General features: G+C 35.2%; 2 protein-coding genes across 6 annotated transcripts; one reads left to right on the top strand and one right to left on the bottom strand.

Moving 5' to 3' along the window:
* The first annotated feature begins 1,016 nt into the window (after positions 1-1,016).
* Positions 1,017-7,160, top strand: LOC116106513 (far upstream element-binding protein 2-like). Of its 2 annotated transcripts, none has more exons than XM_031392884.1 (7): positions 1,017-1,457; positions 1,838-2,226; positions 2,485-2,670; positions 2,862-2,963; positions 3,053-3,127; positions 3,242-3,358; positions 5,647-7,160. In XM_031392884.1, the coding sequence occupies exons 1-7, from the start codon at positions 1,247-1,249 to the stop codon at positions 6,916-6,918; spliced, it is 2,352 nt and encodes a 783-aa protein (XP_031248744.1). In that variant the 5' UTR covers positions 1,017-1,246; the 3' UTR covers positions 6,919-7,160. The 2 variants fall into 2 exon arrangements, with proteins under 2 accessions (XP_031248744.1, XP_031248745.1); XM_031392885.1 differs by having other exon boundaries at positions 1,018-1,457; positions 3,053-3,124.
* A 352-nt stretch (positions 7,161-7,512) lies between these two features.
* LOC116106539 (non-lysosomal glucosylceramidase-like) lies at positions 7,513-15,506 on the bottom strand. Of its 4 annotated transcripts, none has more exons than XM_031392909.1 (20): positions 15,453-15,505; positions 14,421-14,478; positions 13,591-13,695; positions 12,482-12,538; positions 12,302-12,372; positions 12,078-12,177; positions 11,820-11,890; positions 11,607-11,710; positions 11,416-11,519; positions 11,267-11,320; positions 10,893-10,948; positions 10,729-10,767; positions 10,497-10,641; positions 10,070-10,245; positions 9,905-9,972; positions 9,733-9,805; positions 9,591-9,652; positions 8,578-9,505; positions 8,157-8,447; positions 7,513-8,050 (listed from the first exon to the last, which is right to left on the bottom strand). In XM_031392909.1, exons 2-20 carry the CDS (start codon positions 14,472-14,474, stop codon positions 7,768-7,770), a joined length of 2,841 nt encoding a protein of 946 aa, XP_031248769.1. In that variant the 5' UTR covers positions 14,475-14,478; positions 15,453-15,505; the 3' UTR covers positions 7,513-7,767. The 4 variants fall into 4 exon arrangements, with proteins under 4 accessions (XP_031248769.1, XP_031248768.1, XP_031248771.1 ...); XM_031392908.1 differs by lacking the exon at positions 15,453-15,505 and adding an exon at positions 14,966-14,991 and having other exon boundaries at positions 14,421-14,479; XM_031392910.1 differs by lacking the exon at positions 7,513-8,050 and having other exon boundaries at positions 8,153-8,447; positions 15,452-15,506.
* Between the last annotated feature and the right edge of the window lie 1,578 nt (positions 15,507-17,084).

Genomic DNA, 17,084 nt, shown 5'->3' with positions numbered 1-17,084 from the left:
TGTTATACAAAATAAACTAATGAACAAATATAATTAATTATAATTATATTAAAAAAAAAATTTCAATCAAAATATTCAATTCATGTCTCAGTTGAATCATATTAATCCATTTTTTTTCTTATAAGACTAAAAAAATTATAAACAAATAGATCATCTTGATCTTAGAGCTTATATGTTGGTTTGACTCAGGTATTTTATTTCCATCTTATTTCAAGATAGAGTCAAAATATTAAGATTTATTTCCATAATTTCTTTTCACTTGTAATTTCTTTTTGTATATACTCATAATTTTCATTTTACTCGTAAAAGTAAAATACTAGTTACCAGAAAATTTTCCCCAAAATCGAGACTTTCATATTCATTAACAAGTATTTTCATCATATTTTGGCAATAAAATCTCTTATACAATTTAAATATGGGTTTACTTTTTAGGAAACAAATAATCTTATAAAAACGCATTTTAGTCAATAGTAGTTTGGTTGAAAACAAATTTTTATTACAATCTTAAAGACTGGTGTAAATTTTTTTTTTTTAAAAAAAAAAACTTCTTTTCTTAGTTTTTTATAGACTTTTAATATGAAAATAAATTAAATTAATATAAAAACAAATTTCAATATTAAAAATATTAAAATATCGGTAGGAGATGATACAACATAAAACATCTATAAGATTAATACGTAATACAAATACTATCTTTCTAAACAACCTTTTACATTACATACTCCTTATAACAGATTCTTTTTTCATATTCTTAAATTACTCACTATTATATTTTATAGGTGAAAGACGAAATGTTTTATTTATGATAAGAATCTTATTCAATTTTTAATAGAATTTTTTATGATTCTTTTTATTTATAATTATATGTTAACCTAAAATTATAACTTAAAATATTTAAATTTATAAAAATTATTTTCGAATTACAGATCAAACGGAAATTAGACTGAGAAACCCTACATTAGAGAAAGTTGAGGTCACTCACTCTCACAGTGTCACGCCCAAAAATATCTCAGCTATCCTTATTGCACTATATAAAAGCCTCAAAACCCTTCTTCTCCACATTTCTGTCTGACTCTCACTGACTCTCTTTCTCTCCCAAAATTATTAAGAAAAAAATCCCAATAAAAAAACCCTAAATCAGCCAACTATATTTTAATTTTTTCTCTTAAAAAACGAAATCTTTTGGTTTTGTTTTGTTTTGTTTGGTTTTTGAAGAAAAATAAGATTAGGGTTTTGTTAAAGCCGAATGGCGGAGGAAGAGGTCGTTGTGGCTCCGGCGGTGTCGGATCTCAAAAGAAAGCTCGATGATTTAGACCCGGAAGCTCAGGACCCCGCTCAACCCAGCCCCAACTCCGCTGCTGTCGAGGCTAATGCCGATGGTGACGTGGCGGAAGCTGATGAAGCAGAGGCCAAGCGGCCGAGACACGACGAGGATAATGAAAAAGCTGATGGGATAGGTAATTTGTTTTTTCTCTGTTTAGGGTTTCGGTGAGTTGGAGTTGACACTTGTAGCATGTTGATTGGTTTGTTTGACTCTGGAAGACGAGTCTTTATGATTGGAAATATTGAACCTTCATTGTTTAGGTTAGGGTTTGAGTAATTTGGAGCTAACTTGTGTTGCGTTTTGATTGGTTCCTCATTTTAGAGGCTGTGAGAGTATTGAAGATGTCATAAATTGGATAGAATTTCAATTGCAAATCGAATGAGTCGTGTTTGCTTTAGAATTTGTGTTGCGATTTTGAAACTTATGATGTTTATTGTTAAATAGATTTTTTTTTTCATGTTTCATTTGTAATCAGTTTAGGTACATTGTAACCTATATGTGTGGTTGTGGCAGCTAGTATTAATGGATTAAAAGAAGGAATATTGGATGAAGCTGGGGATGCTGAAAACTTAAGTAAGGATGCAGCTAAAGAAGAGGTGCAGGAGACTGTGGAGGTTAAGACCGAGCAGGTTTCATCTGTGGAAGACCGGATATCAGGTGACAAAGAGCATATCTCTGTGAAAGAGGAAACTAAAGAAGTATTGGTTAGTGTTAAAGGGGAAACAGAAGAAGCCTCTGTTACTGTCAAAGAGGAAACAAAAGAAGTCACTGTTGAAGGGGAAGAAAGTCTAGAACCCTCTAATGAGGAACCTCGGCAAGAGAGTGATGATTCTAAGCTTGATGAGCCAGCTTCAAATGATGCTTCGACTGTGACCCGCAGAATAGAGGTCCCTAATAACAAGGTATGTCATTAGATAGCTAATTTGTTGAAATTTATTTCTGGACGAGCTTGTAATTGTGGAGCTCAATGCTTGTGTTGACAATATATACACAATACATGTATTAATTTTGTGTACTAACTAAAACCAAATTTATATATATATTTTTTTCAAGATGGGTCATTGCAATTAACTGTCTTTACAACTAGGGAAATGGTTATGAAGGATTAGTATGAAAGAGCAAGGTTTTGACAGATTTATTTTGGGTAATTTATGGTGCAGGTTGGAGTTCTTATTGGCAAGGCTGGGGATACCATAAGGTACCTGCAGTACAATTCGGGGGCAAAAATTCAAATAACAAGGGATGCTGAAGCTGACCCCTATTCGACTACAAGACCTGTGGAAATAGTTGGGACTTTAAGTAATATAAACAAGGCTGAGAAGCTTATAAGTGCTGTCATAGCAGAGGTAATTAGTTCTCTTTGTAATTGTATTCATTTTCCACAACCTGGGAGCTTTAGCTGATGTGGTACATCAGTACGTGTTCCAATGCCCATTTTAATATATATTTTTTTACTTTGTCCACTCCCTCTCCTTTTAGCAGTTCACTTTCTTTCTTGCCCTCATCTATTCAGTATGTTATTTGTCCTCTATTGCAGGCAGATGCAGGGGGCTCACCTTCCCTAGTAGCTAGGGGTCTTGCTACTGCACAGGCTGCTGGGATTGGAGAACAAGTTGAGATAAAAGTTCCAAACGAGAAGGTTATTGTTTTAACCACTTTTTTGGCTTAAATGTGTTTTAAATTTTTTTATTTTTTTATTTTTTATGCCTTACATGTGTTCTTTGCCAGGTTGGTTTAATCATTGGTAGAGGTGGAGAGACTATCAAAGGTCTGCAGACCAGGTCTGGGGCACGAATCCAGGTAGTTGATACCGTTATCCTGTGCCTTAACTTATTTGATGGATTACAGTGTTTTTTCTTCTTATATTGCTTAAGAGTATACTCTTGTGATATTGACTTGATTATGTTCTTTGTATAGCTGATACCTCAACATCTTCCTGAAGGAGACGGTTCCAAAGAGAGGACAGTGCGAGTTACTGGTGATATGAGACAGATTGAGATAGCTCAAGAAATGATAAAGGATGTTTTGAATCAGGTTTGTTTTTCTCCTGGTGTGCTTGCTTTTTCTCTCTTTGTATTGTTATGCATTAATTATAACTGCTATGCTGGTATCTTTTGTTAAACAATTATCAATGTGGTCTGTGTAGATTCTCTTTTAATTTTCTTTTCTTCAGTCATAGTAAGACGACAAGTTGTAAAACAGTTCTGATGGATTAAGTGCTCTTGGCCTGTCTATATGTGATTTGTGTCTGTAAGATTTTTTTATTACATTTATAAATTTGTAATTGTAAACATCCATTGCACTCTTAAATTATTTTATTACTTGCAATGCCATTTCTGTTGTGGCTGTTATCCAGGTTAGGAATATGGTTCATTGTCATGCAAGATATCAAATTGTAAATTTCGAATGAATTACTAGGATTTCTAAAATAGTGCTACTAAGTTATTCAGTTTTTAAAACTTACTTCTGTCCTTTGGTTCTTTATCTTTATGTATTAAATTTTCTTTTACCTTGGTCACTTGAGCTATTAATGTGTGTCTAGGATTTCAGGGACCACACTTTTCAATAATGCTTGGATCAATAATTGTTTTACCATGCCCTTCCTTTGTGCATGTAGGACTTTAAGATTATTTTAGCTTCTATATGACAGTACCTTGTTGGGTAAATTGTTGCGTATATTACTTCTTCAATCAGGTTGTGGTAGTGGCTAATCTTATTTATAATGAAATGACAAGTGGATTTAACTTACGTTATGCAATGCTCTTCTACATCATGTTGCCCTCTGGTAGTGAAGTTAGCTAGGGTGATTTCTTGAATGTCTCACATGGATTTCTGTCATGCCACATATATCATGTGAAATATTTATTATGTCAGCCATAGTTGCTCAGCTTATGTAGCATTACTTCCATTACAAATATATGTATACTAGGGTTTTAGCAATTATTTATCCTTTTGAGGTGCTGATAAATCTTCTTTCTATGAGTTGGTGCAAAAATGTCCGTCCTTGGATTGGTTGAGCGAAATTTCTGAATCTTTTACATTTGTCAGTATAATAAAGTTAATGGTAGATAGTCATGATGTGATATTGTGCCATGGAAGTGAGAGCTTAATTACATTACACTCATAAGAGTTTACGGTATTGATGAATGATCTATGCCGAGGTCACTTGAATGCAATTAGGAAGATAGTCATATATTCAATCCAAGATGTCGGTTGCCATGATTTATTTATGTTGAAGGTGCCAATTCGTATTGGTTGGCTTTAAAAATGCAGATTTGGCTATGCCTTTTCCATGGGTCAGCATTGCTTTCTTGGTGTAGCAATAGACAACCACTTATCACTCCCCCGAAGAGAGGTATTCTCGCAATTGCAGGTGTTAATAGTTGGTAAGATTACTTCAAGACTTGAAAGTTAAAAAATCATGATGTAGTAAAGACATATTGTATTAACCTTAGTGGTCTTCCGTATCCCGATGTTCTATCGTCAGACATGTATTTGAAGATAGTGTTTTACCTCGTGAAGATTCTGTTTTGAATTTGCATGGGACCAATTCTCAAACTTGTATATGATGCTTGTTGAAAATTTAGGAGAGTATGTACGTGTCATCTTTATTTAGTTTTTTTAATAGTGCTGACCTCTAAATGGGATAAGCTCTGAATTTAAATTTCCTGAAAGTCTCATGAATGTTCAATTACTTAATCTTGGTTGGTGTCTTTTTAAGCATGTTTAGATTGTTGTACGTTTCGGTGTTAATATTAGATCATCTCACCTGATACAGATCATTTAATTGTAGAGATTCTAAACCAAGGCGTTTTGAGAATAATCTTACATGTAGAGCTTAACCTTTCTTCTTTGATCTTCTTTGTTGAGGAGGGAAAGATTGTGATGGTGGTATGAGTTTGCTTAGAATTTTTGTTTTGTAGACGTCTGAAGTTTATTGAATACATGCTATTGTACACAAAGTTAACTTTTTTTAGGACAAATTTTACTTATAATCTTGTCTTATTCTAAGTTAAGTTGTTGATGATAATGTCTTGCATTTCATGGTGCTAGCTTTTATGAGGCTTCTGTAAGGAGCATAATCTTAATGATGTTATTCTTGTATTTTGATTTTCTTTGTTGTGTTATGGTCTCAACTTCATCTTCTAATGGTTTATTTACATGTTGATCTTTTCTATCTTTGGTTTGTGATGAACATGCCTTTTTGATGAATAATCTATTTTTTTAATTTTTCCATCAAGATCACGTTCTTTGATTTATATACATTTTTAATGATGGTGCTTCTTGTTACTCATCTGATTAATGCAATTTGTGTTTACTAGACTGTGAGGCCATCACCTCTTTCTGGTGGTTTTAATCAGCAATCCTATCGACCTCGTGGACCCTCTGGTCCACCTCAGTGGGGTCCACGGGGTCCTCCCCCATCGCAGCCAATGGGATATGACTATCAGCAACGAGGACCTTATCCGTCTCAGAATTCCCAGTATCCACCTGCAACATATGGTGGTTATCCTTCACAGCAAATGGGTCCAAGAAGTAATTTTGGTGGTCCTCCAAGTATGCATGGCCCTCCTCATGGAGGTGCCGGTTGTTACGATTACTATGGTGGGCAAGGAGGTCATGATCACCCAGGCTCTGTTGCACATTCAACTCCCAATCATGGGCATGGTCCTGGCCCTACGCTGGCCTCAGCAGGAGGCCCACCTCCGTCCCAGGCCAATTACAACTATGGGCAGCCACATGGTCATGATTACGGGCATCAACCTCCCTATGCCCAGACAACTCCTCAGCAGGGTTATGGGCATGGATATGATGAACCAAAGTATGACAATCATGCTCAAATGCAGCATCCCTATGGAGGACATGGAAACTCTCAGGCAGTATACTCGCAGGGTAGCATGCAACCAGGTTTTCCTCAACAGCAGCAATATGGTAAGCCCCCATCATACAACATGCCACCACAGGGACAACCACAATCTTATGGCCCTCCCCGGCCGGGTCAACCAGGAGATATGCCTTACCAAGGTTCTGTTCCATCAGCCCAATCATATGGTGCTAATGTGCCACATCAACAGCAATATCCATACGCAACAAGTGGAGCTATGCAACAAACCTATCCTGCATATGGTTCTGCACCAGCTACTGAGGGTTATAATCAACAAGCGGCTGCATCTGGTCCAGGCTATCCTCAACAAGTTGGCCAGTCTGTTCCCAGTTATACTCAGCTGCCTAGTGGGCAACAAGCTGCTGGCTACGGGCAAGTGGCTGCTACTGGTGGATACGCGTATACCAATTCACAACAAGGTTACCCCGAGCAGCCAGGCACCACCAATGCAAGTTATGGTTACCAAGGGACTCAAGATCCTAATTATGGAGGTAGTGGCCCTGCTTCAGCTTATACTGCACCAGCGAGTGGCCAGCAAGCTTATGCTCAACCAACAGTGGCTCAACCAAGCTACGAACAGGCTGCTGCACAACCAGCTGCATATGGGGTTGCTCAAGGGAGTGCTCCAGTTGGTTACGGAAAAACTGTGTCGCCGCAGCCTGGTTATCCTCAATACGATGCTACCCAGATGTATGCTGCACCTCGTTGAAAACTTTTCTTGTAGCGTGTAGGTGTACCGGATATTGATTAGTTAGCTGTAGCTTCAGTTAGGTCTATTTCTCTGACTGCTGATATGAGTTTCAGTTTTTAGATTGTCATTTTCGGGTGGTGTCTGGAAAATGCTTATATTTCTTACATGCAGCTAATACTTGTTGAGAATGTTGTTGCTCTACTATTTTGATGTATGCTTTGGATGATATGATCTCAATGACTCCCGTATTTTTTTTTCCCTCTTAATGGATGAATTCAATTACGAGTTTAAAAGTAAAATAGGGTCTCTTGAAATACCCACTGAGATCAGGATCAATATTGCATTTAATGTGAGCCAACTCCAGCCCTTTTTTTTTGGGTTCTGGAAGAAAGAAAGATAATAAGGCAATTGTGCCTCTGATTTGAAATTTAATTATAAATCTCCTGGATTTGTCAATGCATCACTTGTCAAGTCATATTATCTATGTACTCGAAAGTCTAAAACCTATTTTTACCGGCCATGAACTACGAAAGCCTCTAGGTCATACCATTCTGTAAGATAAAAGGCTTAACTTGCAATGAAAAAAAAAATAAAATAAAAAATAAACAAGCATGAAGAATTGAAGATATTAATTATACTCAAAAACTCTTGTACAAGCAGTTATTTGGATTCTGAAGCAACTGTTATTTCAATGACAGTATCCATTTGGAAGCTTCTTTCCATTTGATCAATGTATTTTGAATGGAATTGTTTTTACATACAATTGAAGTAGCAATAGCATGTAAGTTCCAATAATGCTCATCAAACATTAATCCTTTCGTTAACGAGAAAAATCGCCAAAATTTATCTGCAGGATGTAAGAATTAGTTACCACAGAACTCTCTTGCACGTGAAATCATAAAGAAGTTGTAGCAAGCTTTTAGGAGGTTCTTCCTTTGGCAACTTTAGCAGGTTAGCAACTTTTGAAAATGCTGCATGTTGCTTGATATATGAAGACTCTTCATCACTGCTTTCAATGTTTATCTCATCCATAAAGAGCTTTGGCTTTGTCAATGCCCATTGCATTGCCCAGATGGCCAATGGTCTCATGTAACAAAGAGATCGAAACTCGTCATCAGTGTTCCAGGCTTCTGGAGTCTGAAAACCATAACTGTAAACAGAAAGAGTTTTGACAAGTGAAGAGGAATGAAACCTCTATATGACATACACAAGCCTGAAGCTGAAGCCAAAACAAAACCATCAAAAAGCAAACTTACCCTAAGCCTTGTTGGGACCAGGCAGCTTCATAGATGCCAGCGGCTGTCTCAAACGCCTTATCCGGCATGCTCTCTTGAATCATAGTAGCAGCAAGCGCATATGTAACTCCACTCCATATTTCCCTTGATTGCATAGCTGACATATCGACTCTTCCATCTGCAAACATACCGTTCACTGCCCCACGCTTTCCGTCTTTCACCTTTAAGACATTAAATTTGTGAATTTTCTCGAGTGCATTCTTCACTTTATCTTCATCAGCTATTGGAGCAAGACCACATGCTCTAGCATACCTAAAAATGTCACAAGCCACAAAAAAGTCAGCATGTTGAATTTGTTATCCTAATATTCGTCATATTTTAATTCTTGATGTTAAAAAGAAAAATAAAGAAAAAGAAAAAACTGAAAGTACTTCTCACTTACCATTGTCCAGCCAATTGATCAGCATGAATAGCTGCACTTGAACTACCATTACTGTTGTCGTAATTGAAGTAGGAACCATTCCATAAAGTGCCATATACAGCTTTAGCCTTCTGATATTTCACCCAGAAGTAGTTAGCACATTCATGGTCATCAACTACATGTGCCAAGGCTGAAGCAGCCTGGAGAGCAGCCACCCACAGGCCACCACAATATGCGCTAATGCCCCTAACAGACCATGCGTCATAAGTCTGATCAGGGAATCCCTCATTCTCAATCATTCCATCTCCATCCTTATCAAACTGATCCATAAAAGCCATTGCAACATAAACGGAGGGCCAAACAGCTCGCGCAAAATTTTTATCACCAGTGGCAACTACATCGCGATATATCTGGAGAACAAATTTCGTATTCAAGTCTTTCCAACGATCAGTATTGAAGAGATTATAAGCATTTACTTCAAACCAGGGGTCATTGAGCCCAATATCATGGGGCACAGAGCCAAGAACTTTTCTTGGAACCCATTTTCCATCACTCATAATTTGCATCCTATCAGGATCATGTAACATTACCGCGGCTGCAAAATCTCTTTGGATGCTGAGTTCAAGTTTAGGGAATAGCATGAGTATTGCAAAAGATGAATAGAAATGAACATCATAGGTATTCCACATGAGGTATTCACTTCCTTCAAGATAGAGGAATTGACCAATGCTTTCTTCTTCATTCTGGAGTAATCGTGTTCCTAAGGCAGCATTTGACACTGCAGGAGTATGTATGTTATCTAGTGTCGATGTCATCCGTTTAAGGACTTCAACAGCAGTGTCATTTGCGTTGGCATCATCAATTGGAGTATTCAAATCTGACCTGGTTTTATCAAGAGCAAATTTTCTCTCTCTAAATGCCACCAAATTTTGAAGCGGGGGTAATCCATCTATCCAAAATTAAAAAAAAAAGTGTCATTATAGTATTAGATTAGAATCAGCTTCCAGAAAATAAACTTTCAGCTCCATGAATACCTGTCCAAATTGTTCCTCCAGCATTAAGATAATACAGCTCATTAAAGAGAGTGATGGGGTACCTGCATAAGAAATTCGCAATTTTGATATCTCTAAAGCAATTTAGAAGATTTTGTATACCAACAGGTTCCATTAATCTCACCATTCAGGAAATCTTTTGTCTGCAATAATTGGTCTTTGCCACGCTTCAATCTCGGATTCCCATTGAGCATGTTCTAGTTTCAAAATATTAGAAAAACATTCAGTTAGTTGTATTGGTAGAAACTGAAAATAAATGCTCATTCTAACAGTTGATACAATCATGTTGACATTACCTAGGATAGCGTCATGTGCCATATTTGGGGCTGCATCCCCTAGAGTGCCATAAAATTTTGTATAGCGCCTGTAATGAAAGTATGCTTTTAGAATAAACCCACAAAAAACTTTTAGGGACATTAGGCTTTACTATAAACAAGTATTGGGAGATCCGGGAAGCCCACCTGTGGTATGTCTTCTCACAAAATCTGACTTCTGGACTGTCCCATGCCAATGAAAATGTGACGGTGCGGACAGCACCAGAAGGAACAATCACAGAGGCTGCTATGGCTGCTCCAATGGATGATCCTGGTTCTGATGGTGAAGTTCTTTTGCAGTCAAGGTGCTCAAATGATCCATTCTGTAATTACAAATAAAACAGTCATAATTTTTTGTGAGTCCGTAGCAGATTATGCTGTCAAAACTATCATGTATGCAGATTTTGGTGACCCAAACTGAGTCCTCGACTTCATTGATGGATTTCATTACACTTGTATTCATATACATACTAGAACATGATAGTTATGACTAAATTAAGACTCCTTTTATTTTTAAGGCTTAAATTGCTTTATATTTTGCAGACATGCGAGAATGTAAAAGAAGACCAACTACCTTTTTTATCTCATTCCACATATCTTTAGCCGTGATTCCCCGAGAGTCACCGGATATCACGAAGCAAGGACACTCGGTGACAAATACATCAGCTGTTTCCTTTGCTGCAATGGCAAAACTTACCGGAGGACATCCATTTGCTGTTCTGAAATGTTTGTAGTTAACATCAGAGATATAAGATGCTGCTTAGAATTTGAAATATGTACAATTGTATATCTGATTAATAAATTACTTGTGGTGTAAAGTTACTCCATGCACTCCGTCTTTTGTCCTGGAAGGAATCAAGAATTATTTAATGATTAAACTGCTACAACAACTTGGAATACAAGCAGCATAATTAGTAAGCAGCATCATTAAAGAATTCACTGATTGAAGTAAGTAAAATGATATCCTCACATCATCTTTGAGTTGAAATGATCACCAGATAATGCAGAGACTCCACCCACAGAGTTCTGAAAAATCATAAATTTATAAGTTAAGAGTAATACAAATAGCATAAACTGGTTTATGACACCAAGTTATCCAGGGGTGAGATTTTAGACTGAAAATATCCCACGACCTTCTACTTGATACAAAATCATTATCAAAATGGGGAAACGGAAAACTCAGCATGTGAGGGAACAGAAAGCAAATGTAGTTTGAATCGTTTGACTAAATCCAAATATTTCATGTCATTGGAGATTCATCGAGAATGATCATGGTTATCAAGAAGGACTCAATATAATAAATTGAAATGTGATGTGATGTGCTGTATAAAATGCTGAACTTACAGCCCATGTAAAAAGCAAGGTGACATCAGCAGGTGTCTGTCCAGAATTAGATAGCTGAAAGAGGCAAAAAGCATCTACTAAGGCACACAATCTAGAGTTACAAATAAGTATTTAAATACAAATGAAGTTGCTTGCATGCCTTTTCATACCGTGAATGTAAATACTGATACAGGCAAACTGCTCTCTTTGTAATTGTGGGGAATAATAGGCGAAAGTTGACGACAAACAATTCTCAGCTCTGGATCAGGTTCACCTGTTTTTGCAAATATTGATAACAAATGTAGGAAACTGCCGATGATAGAACAGAAATTTACTGTTTTCAAGTTAAAAAAACTAATACCTTCATAGACTGTCCAGGCCCTCGGATACAAAGCATGATATGCACATTTCTCGCCCTTCAGATTCCAATCCCAAGATTCAATGCCTGAAGCTGAACTTTGTCTTCTGAGTAACTCAGACAAGTACAAATAATGTGTTTATAAAGGACTATCAAATGATACATTAATTTCAAAAATTAAAGAAGTTGAATTCCTGGATGATCTTTAAATCTTACTCGGAAACCTCTGGACTCTTTGGACATAATACAGTGGAAATTTTTTTTCCATCCGGCCGTGAAACAAAAACCTGATCAATTAAATATATTAGAAATTCTGCATGGTGAAAAGTTAAACGGAAACAGCGAGACATTGTTAAATTTCATTTTTTACTGCTATTGATCATCAGGTAAACTTTTTCACAAATAAAAGGAACCAATTCATGGTTGGCTATTGGATGTATACATATGCCTTCAAAATAAAAGAAGTAAACTTACAGAAAACTGATTTGCCAGAACTGGGCCTTCTTCACATGTTCTCGCAAATAATTTAAATTGCTGAAATTCGCCTCTGTAACTTCTTCCGATGCTTCCAGCACTAAATTCGTGATTTCAAACATAACTTCGAATCAAAACAACTGTGGCCGGTGTGTTTTTTCATAAACTAACAAGAAAATTAAAAATGTGCATTGTCACAATTGTCAGCAATGATGTATACATACCCAATACCACCTAAAGGAATGCCATGATCACTTGTAATTATATGTTTTCTGAAAATGTCAAATATTGATGCCTACAAACATGAAGAATGTTTGGTTATATTTGAAATAAAGGATTATAATCCAAATGTAATGTTCTAATCATAAAGCATCTGTTAAAACAAAATCAGATGTAATCTTTACCCGTCCTTCTGCTGCTTCTCTTCTGGCATGACGATACAGTCGCAAACCCATTAGGGCCTTCCAACAGTCAAAAATAAGAAAAATGGAATGAGACTTGATAATATTTATCAAAATACAAAAACAGAAGGATGTAAGCCATTGGCAAGTCTTAGATGCCAAGATAGGCCCTTTGACTTGTTAACTAAAGAGCAAGCAAGTGCAGATCAAATAAACTACTGAATCAAAACATTTGTCCTGATCTTCAAACTACTATATTCCTCTCTTCTGAGATGACTCTTGCCCTTAAAGCTGCATCAATTCCAGTGAAGAAAGAAAACGCACAACATAGAAGAATGTATAGTCATCCATTTTGGTATTCCTACCGATACTAAAAAATCAGTACAGAATTTCTTTGTCAGTCAGTTTGATGACAAACCTTCTGATATCTTGTACAAACTAAGAGAGGATTGCAAAGAGTTGTGTTCATTACTCAAATATAAACTGAATGTGTCAGAACACTAGATTGGGCACATTAACATTAGTTAAGAGTCCATTGTGAAGCATGAAGAGCTCCTTCGTAGTGATGCTCATATGAACGAAGAGTAAAGGATACATTACTTATGACATCCATGCTCTTCCCCATTGACTACAAACTCTAAACACAAAATTGTTACAAACAAAACAGGTTGCTAAACCAACTTTATGTTCACCACCAGAATGACAATGAAATGACCCAACCTGGACAATGATGAAGTGATAAAAATGGCATTCAGCCAGGGTAAACCCCTCTTATCATTTAAATTAAGTATAGTAGAAATATAGATATTCTATATTATATAAAAACTTCACGTTTATACATTCTTCATTGAGCTCAAAGCAACATGAGTTGGGCTATCTTAGGCTGAAGCTTTCAGATTATTCCCACTTAAGAGTCAAGTGTTTTCATTCTCAGAACACACAGCAATAAGATCACCACAGATTTGGAACGACCAAAACTTACTATATTGACTGCAGAAAAACAAAACTGTTCGCAGGTTACAATTTAATGACTGAAATTGATTTTCACTCTACACTTGGTGGGAAAGAAACATGTCAAACATTAATCGAATCACAAATAGTCGCAAACATACCATATGCCTTATCTCTTGAAACTTCAGAGTGAACCCTATAGGGAGATTTACTTTACTATCCAGTTGTCGTTGCCATGTTAGTGGGGCAGGTTTCCCTGGGTCAACCTGATGAAAGAACAAAAAGAAATAAAAATGAAACAAGAATTTCAAGATGCAAAAAAGAGTATGTCAGTCTTCAAACTGAATAATGTCACTAACATTAGCTGTGAGACTATAAACTCTCTGAAAGGTGACACATTCTGTCCTCAGAATGGTTTTAATGAAGGCTAAATTCAGTCGGATAAGACCAGATATTTGACATTCTTTAGACTTAATTCTATTCAAAGTTCAGACTAGTCTAAGAGATTTACATTCATTACTTCAATCCCAAACTTTCAACACAGCATCCTCTTGCAAGACTTTAACATAAAATAACTTTAATATATACAAATGAGTTTTGGGGTAACTTCAAATTATACCCATCTTTATATCATCTTTTACGTAGGAAATTCGGCATAAGTTGATTAAGCAAACAATAATCTGAAGAGATGAAATGAAAATTGATCGATCTAAATTCTTCATTTCCATCTTCAGCAGGAAAACAGACACTATGTTAGTATACTGCAATGATGAGTTACACTGATATTATTTCTTAGGCTCCAGTACATGAACAGAAGCCACGGCATTCTACAAGTAGAAATGTATGAATCATGGATATTGCTCTATGTTGGAGAAAAATATACTAAACCAGTCAATGTAGAGACAGATTGATCATGAAACACTACAGATGCCCCGAAATATATAAGAGAAGTGTCGACTCTGCTCTCTGAATAATGAAGTGAACAGCATACCTTGTTGATTGAAGAAATGCCCGGTTCACCTTCTTCTTTGATACCATTCTCCATTTTCCTTGAAACAAAATATGAAAAATTCAATCATGATTTCAGACGCTTTACTATTATTATTAAAGGAGTCAAGAGTCAAACGCAATCCCAAAACAAGGGACTTTCTAGATAATTTTTATATACAATTTCGATGCTGAAAAAGTCGTCGCACAATGATTTTTTCTGGGACAACATTGTATAAAGTAAATCCCTCGATCAATAATGGAGCCAATAAAAAAAATTAAAATTCGCCAGTTCCTTTAAAGATGTGTTTGTAGAAGGTCCACCAGTTTCATTATTAGGATAAAGTTAAATATGACACTGCTAAGAGATAATAAGCACATGTGGAGTTGATACAGATGCACAAAGGATCCGTGGACCCCTCCATTGTTTTCTGGAAATCTTTCCAATTCAAACTTTCCCCAGAAAAAAAGTACAATTCAATTTCTTCCCAAAAAAAGAAACTTTTCCATGAATTTAACTAAAACAACCACTAAACAACTTGGACTTACCAAACTTTCATGAGGATTTATGATCCGATTGATCGAATTATCCAAACAAAACAGATTCTTTGTAGGAACTGATTTGCTTCCAAACAAACACAGCCTCCCTTAATTGCAAAAAACAAATGATCTTTTTCCAATGTTCAATTGAAACCCTCTTCCTCATAGTACTCTACATAAAAATAAACTAACATGACAACCCTTCAATTATAAAAAACTTCCAAGAAATTTGAACCCTTTGATCTTGACACAATAACAAGAATCAAATGTAACCTAAGAGTGATCTCTTTTCTCAACCCAAATTAACCATCCTCTTCAAATTCACTCTACGTACAAAAAACAAACAAATAAACATCACCAACTCTCATTCAATAATCAAACTTCAAGATCTTGATACAATAACATGAACGCAAATGCAAGTAACATAAAAAAAGTTATTCGTGAAAATGAGCATGCATGTGATATTGGGATGAAAATACAAAAAGAGAGAGCCAACCTTTGAAGATGAACAAGCCCTCTGGAGCTGAAAGAAGGTTGTTGAGAATTCTGTTAATATGTTGTTCAGATTTTGAAATTAAAGCATCTTTCACTCTTATATTACATTGGTGGGCCATGGGTGACACTAGAAAGATACCTTCATATTTTTTTATCATAAGATATTGAATGTATAATAATATAACATTAACATTAAATTGGGTGATAAATAATATTAAATATAATTTTCCTTTTTAAGTGAAGGTAAGATTTTTGATAATTTTGGTACATGATTTAAAACAACAATATTAAACATAAATAAAAATTTTCCTCCCCTTATCAATAATTTTTTTTCTGTTCTCTTTAGTGTTCATATCAACATTAAACGTTTGACTATTACATAAAATTTGAGTATATTTCATCGTGCAATTAATCTTTTCCAAAATTTTAATATCAACTTAAATTTTTTTTATATTAAATAATTTACAAATTAAAACCTATATATTTTGACCTAAAATAAAAGCATATTTTCACTAATATATTTCTAAAAATGGATACGTGACACAAGAATGCTCGTATTTGAGGAGAGAAATATAAGACTATTATCGAAAAATGATAATTTTATAATTAATTAAAAGATAGTTCTCTGGCTTTTAATAGTTTATAATAGCCATTAAGGGCAGAAATAATAAGGATTATCAAATTACACAACAAATTAATAATTTTCCTGATTCAATATTATTTTTTTCTCTCCGTCCAAACACCATTAAAAATTCAAATAAAGACATTCACATTTTTCACACCATTCCATTCCATTCAATGCTATATATATATATTTTGGATTAATAACATTAATCCCCTTCAGATATAATATAATAGCAATAATCTCACTTAGAGTTTCAGAAATAACAGATATCCCCCTATTGTTAAGTTTTATTTTAGGTGTTAAGATAAATGGTACGAGAGTCATTTGGTAATATGTACGAAACTTATATCAATACAAGTTTTAATAGTTCACTAACAGTTTATTAATAATAGGGGAATTTATGATGTTTTGGAAACCTCAAAATGAATGTTGTTATCATATCATACTTTGGGGCATTTATATCATTAAACTTTAAAACACCAAAAAAGGAGTTAACGACTTTTTTCCACCCAAATAATGATTTAATAACACTTTCTCACCCACAGACTTTTAAAATATTATTTTACAACTCAAATTTATATTCTAGCACGAACATAGAGCAAACTTTGTCCAAGCTATTAATACTTTTGAAGAGGAGAGACCGATGAATCTTTTGGTAGTGGAAGATTGTATTTTGGTAGATGTGATTGATCGAAATTTGACTTAGGAGGAACGATTGTGTAAAACCTTTATCGCTCGATTTTCGATAGATAGAGTTTGAGGAGTTTTAATGAGTGATAATCAAGAAAGAGAATGATAGTGCTGTGAAATCGTAATGATACCAAAATAAAATATAAAATATAAATTTTGATAATAAAATAGTATTTAAAAAATGTGGATGACAAAGTGTCATTAAACGATTGCTTGGTGGGAAAAAGTCGTTTATTCAAAAACAAAAGCAAAAGAGTGGGTGAGTCTTGATTATTGGGACAAAGCCGACAGCCAATTAAATATAATGCTTTGGTAACT

This window comes from Pistacia vera, unplaced genomic scaffold (assembly GCF_008641045.1).
Source record: "Pistacia vera cultivar Batoury unplaced genomic scaffold, PisVer_v2 Contig52, whole genome shotgun sequence".
NCBI lineage: Eukaryota > Viridiplantae > Streptophyta > Magnoliopsida > Sapindales > Anacardiaceae > Pistacia > Pistacia vera.
This window is presented reverse-complemented; position numbering and strand designations above follow the sequence as displayed.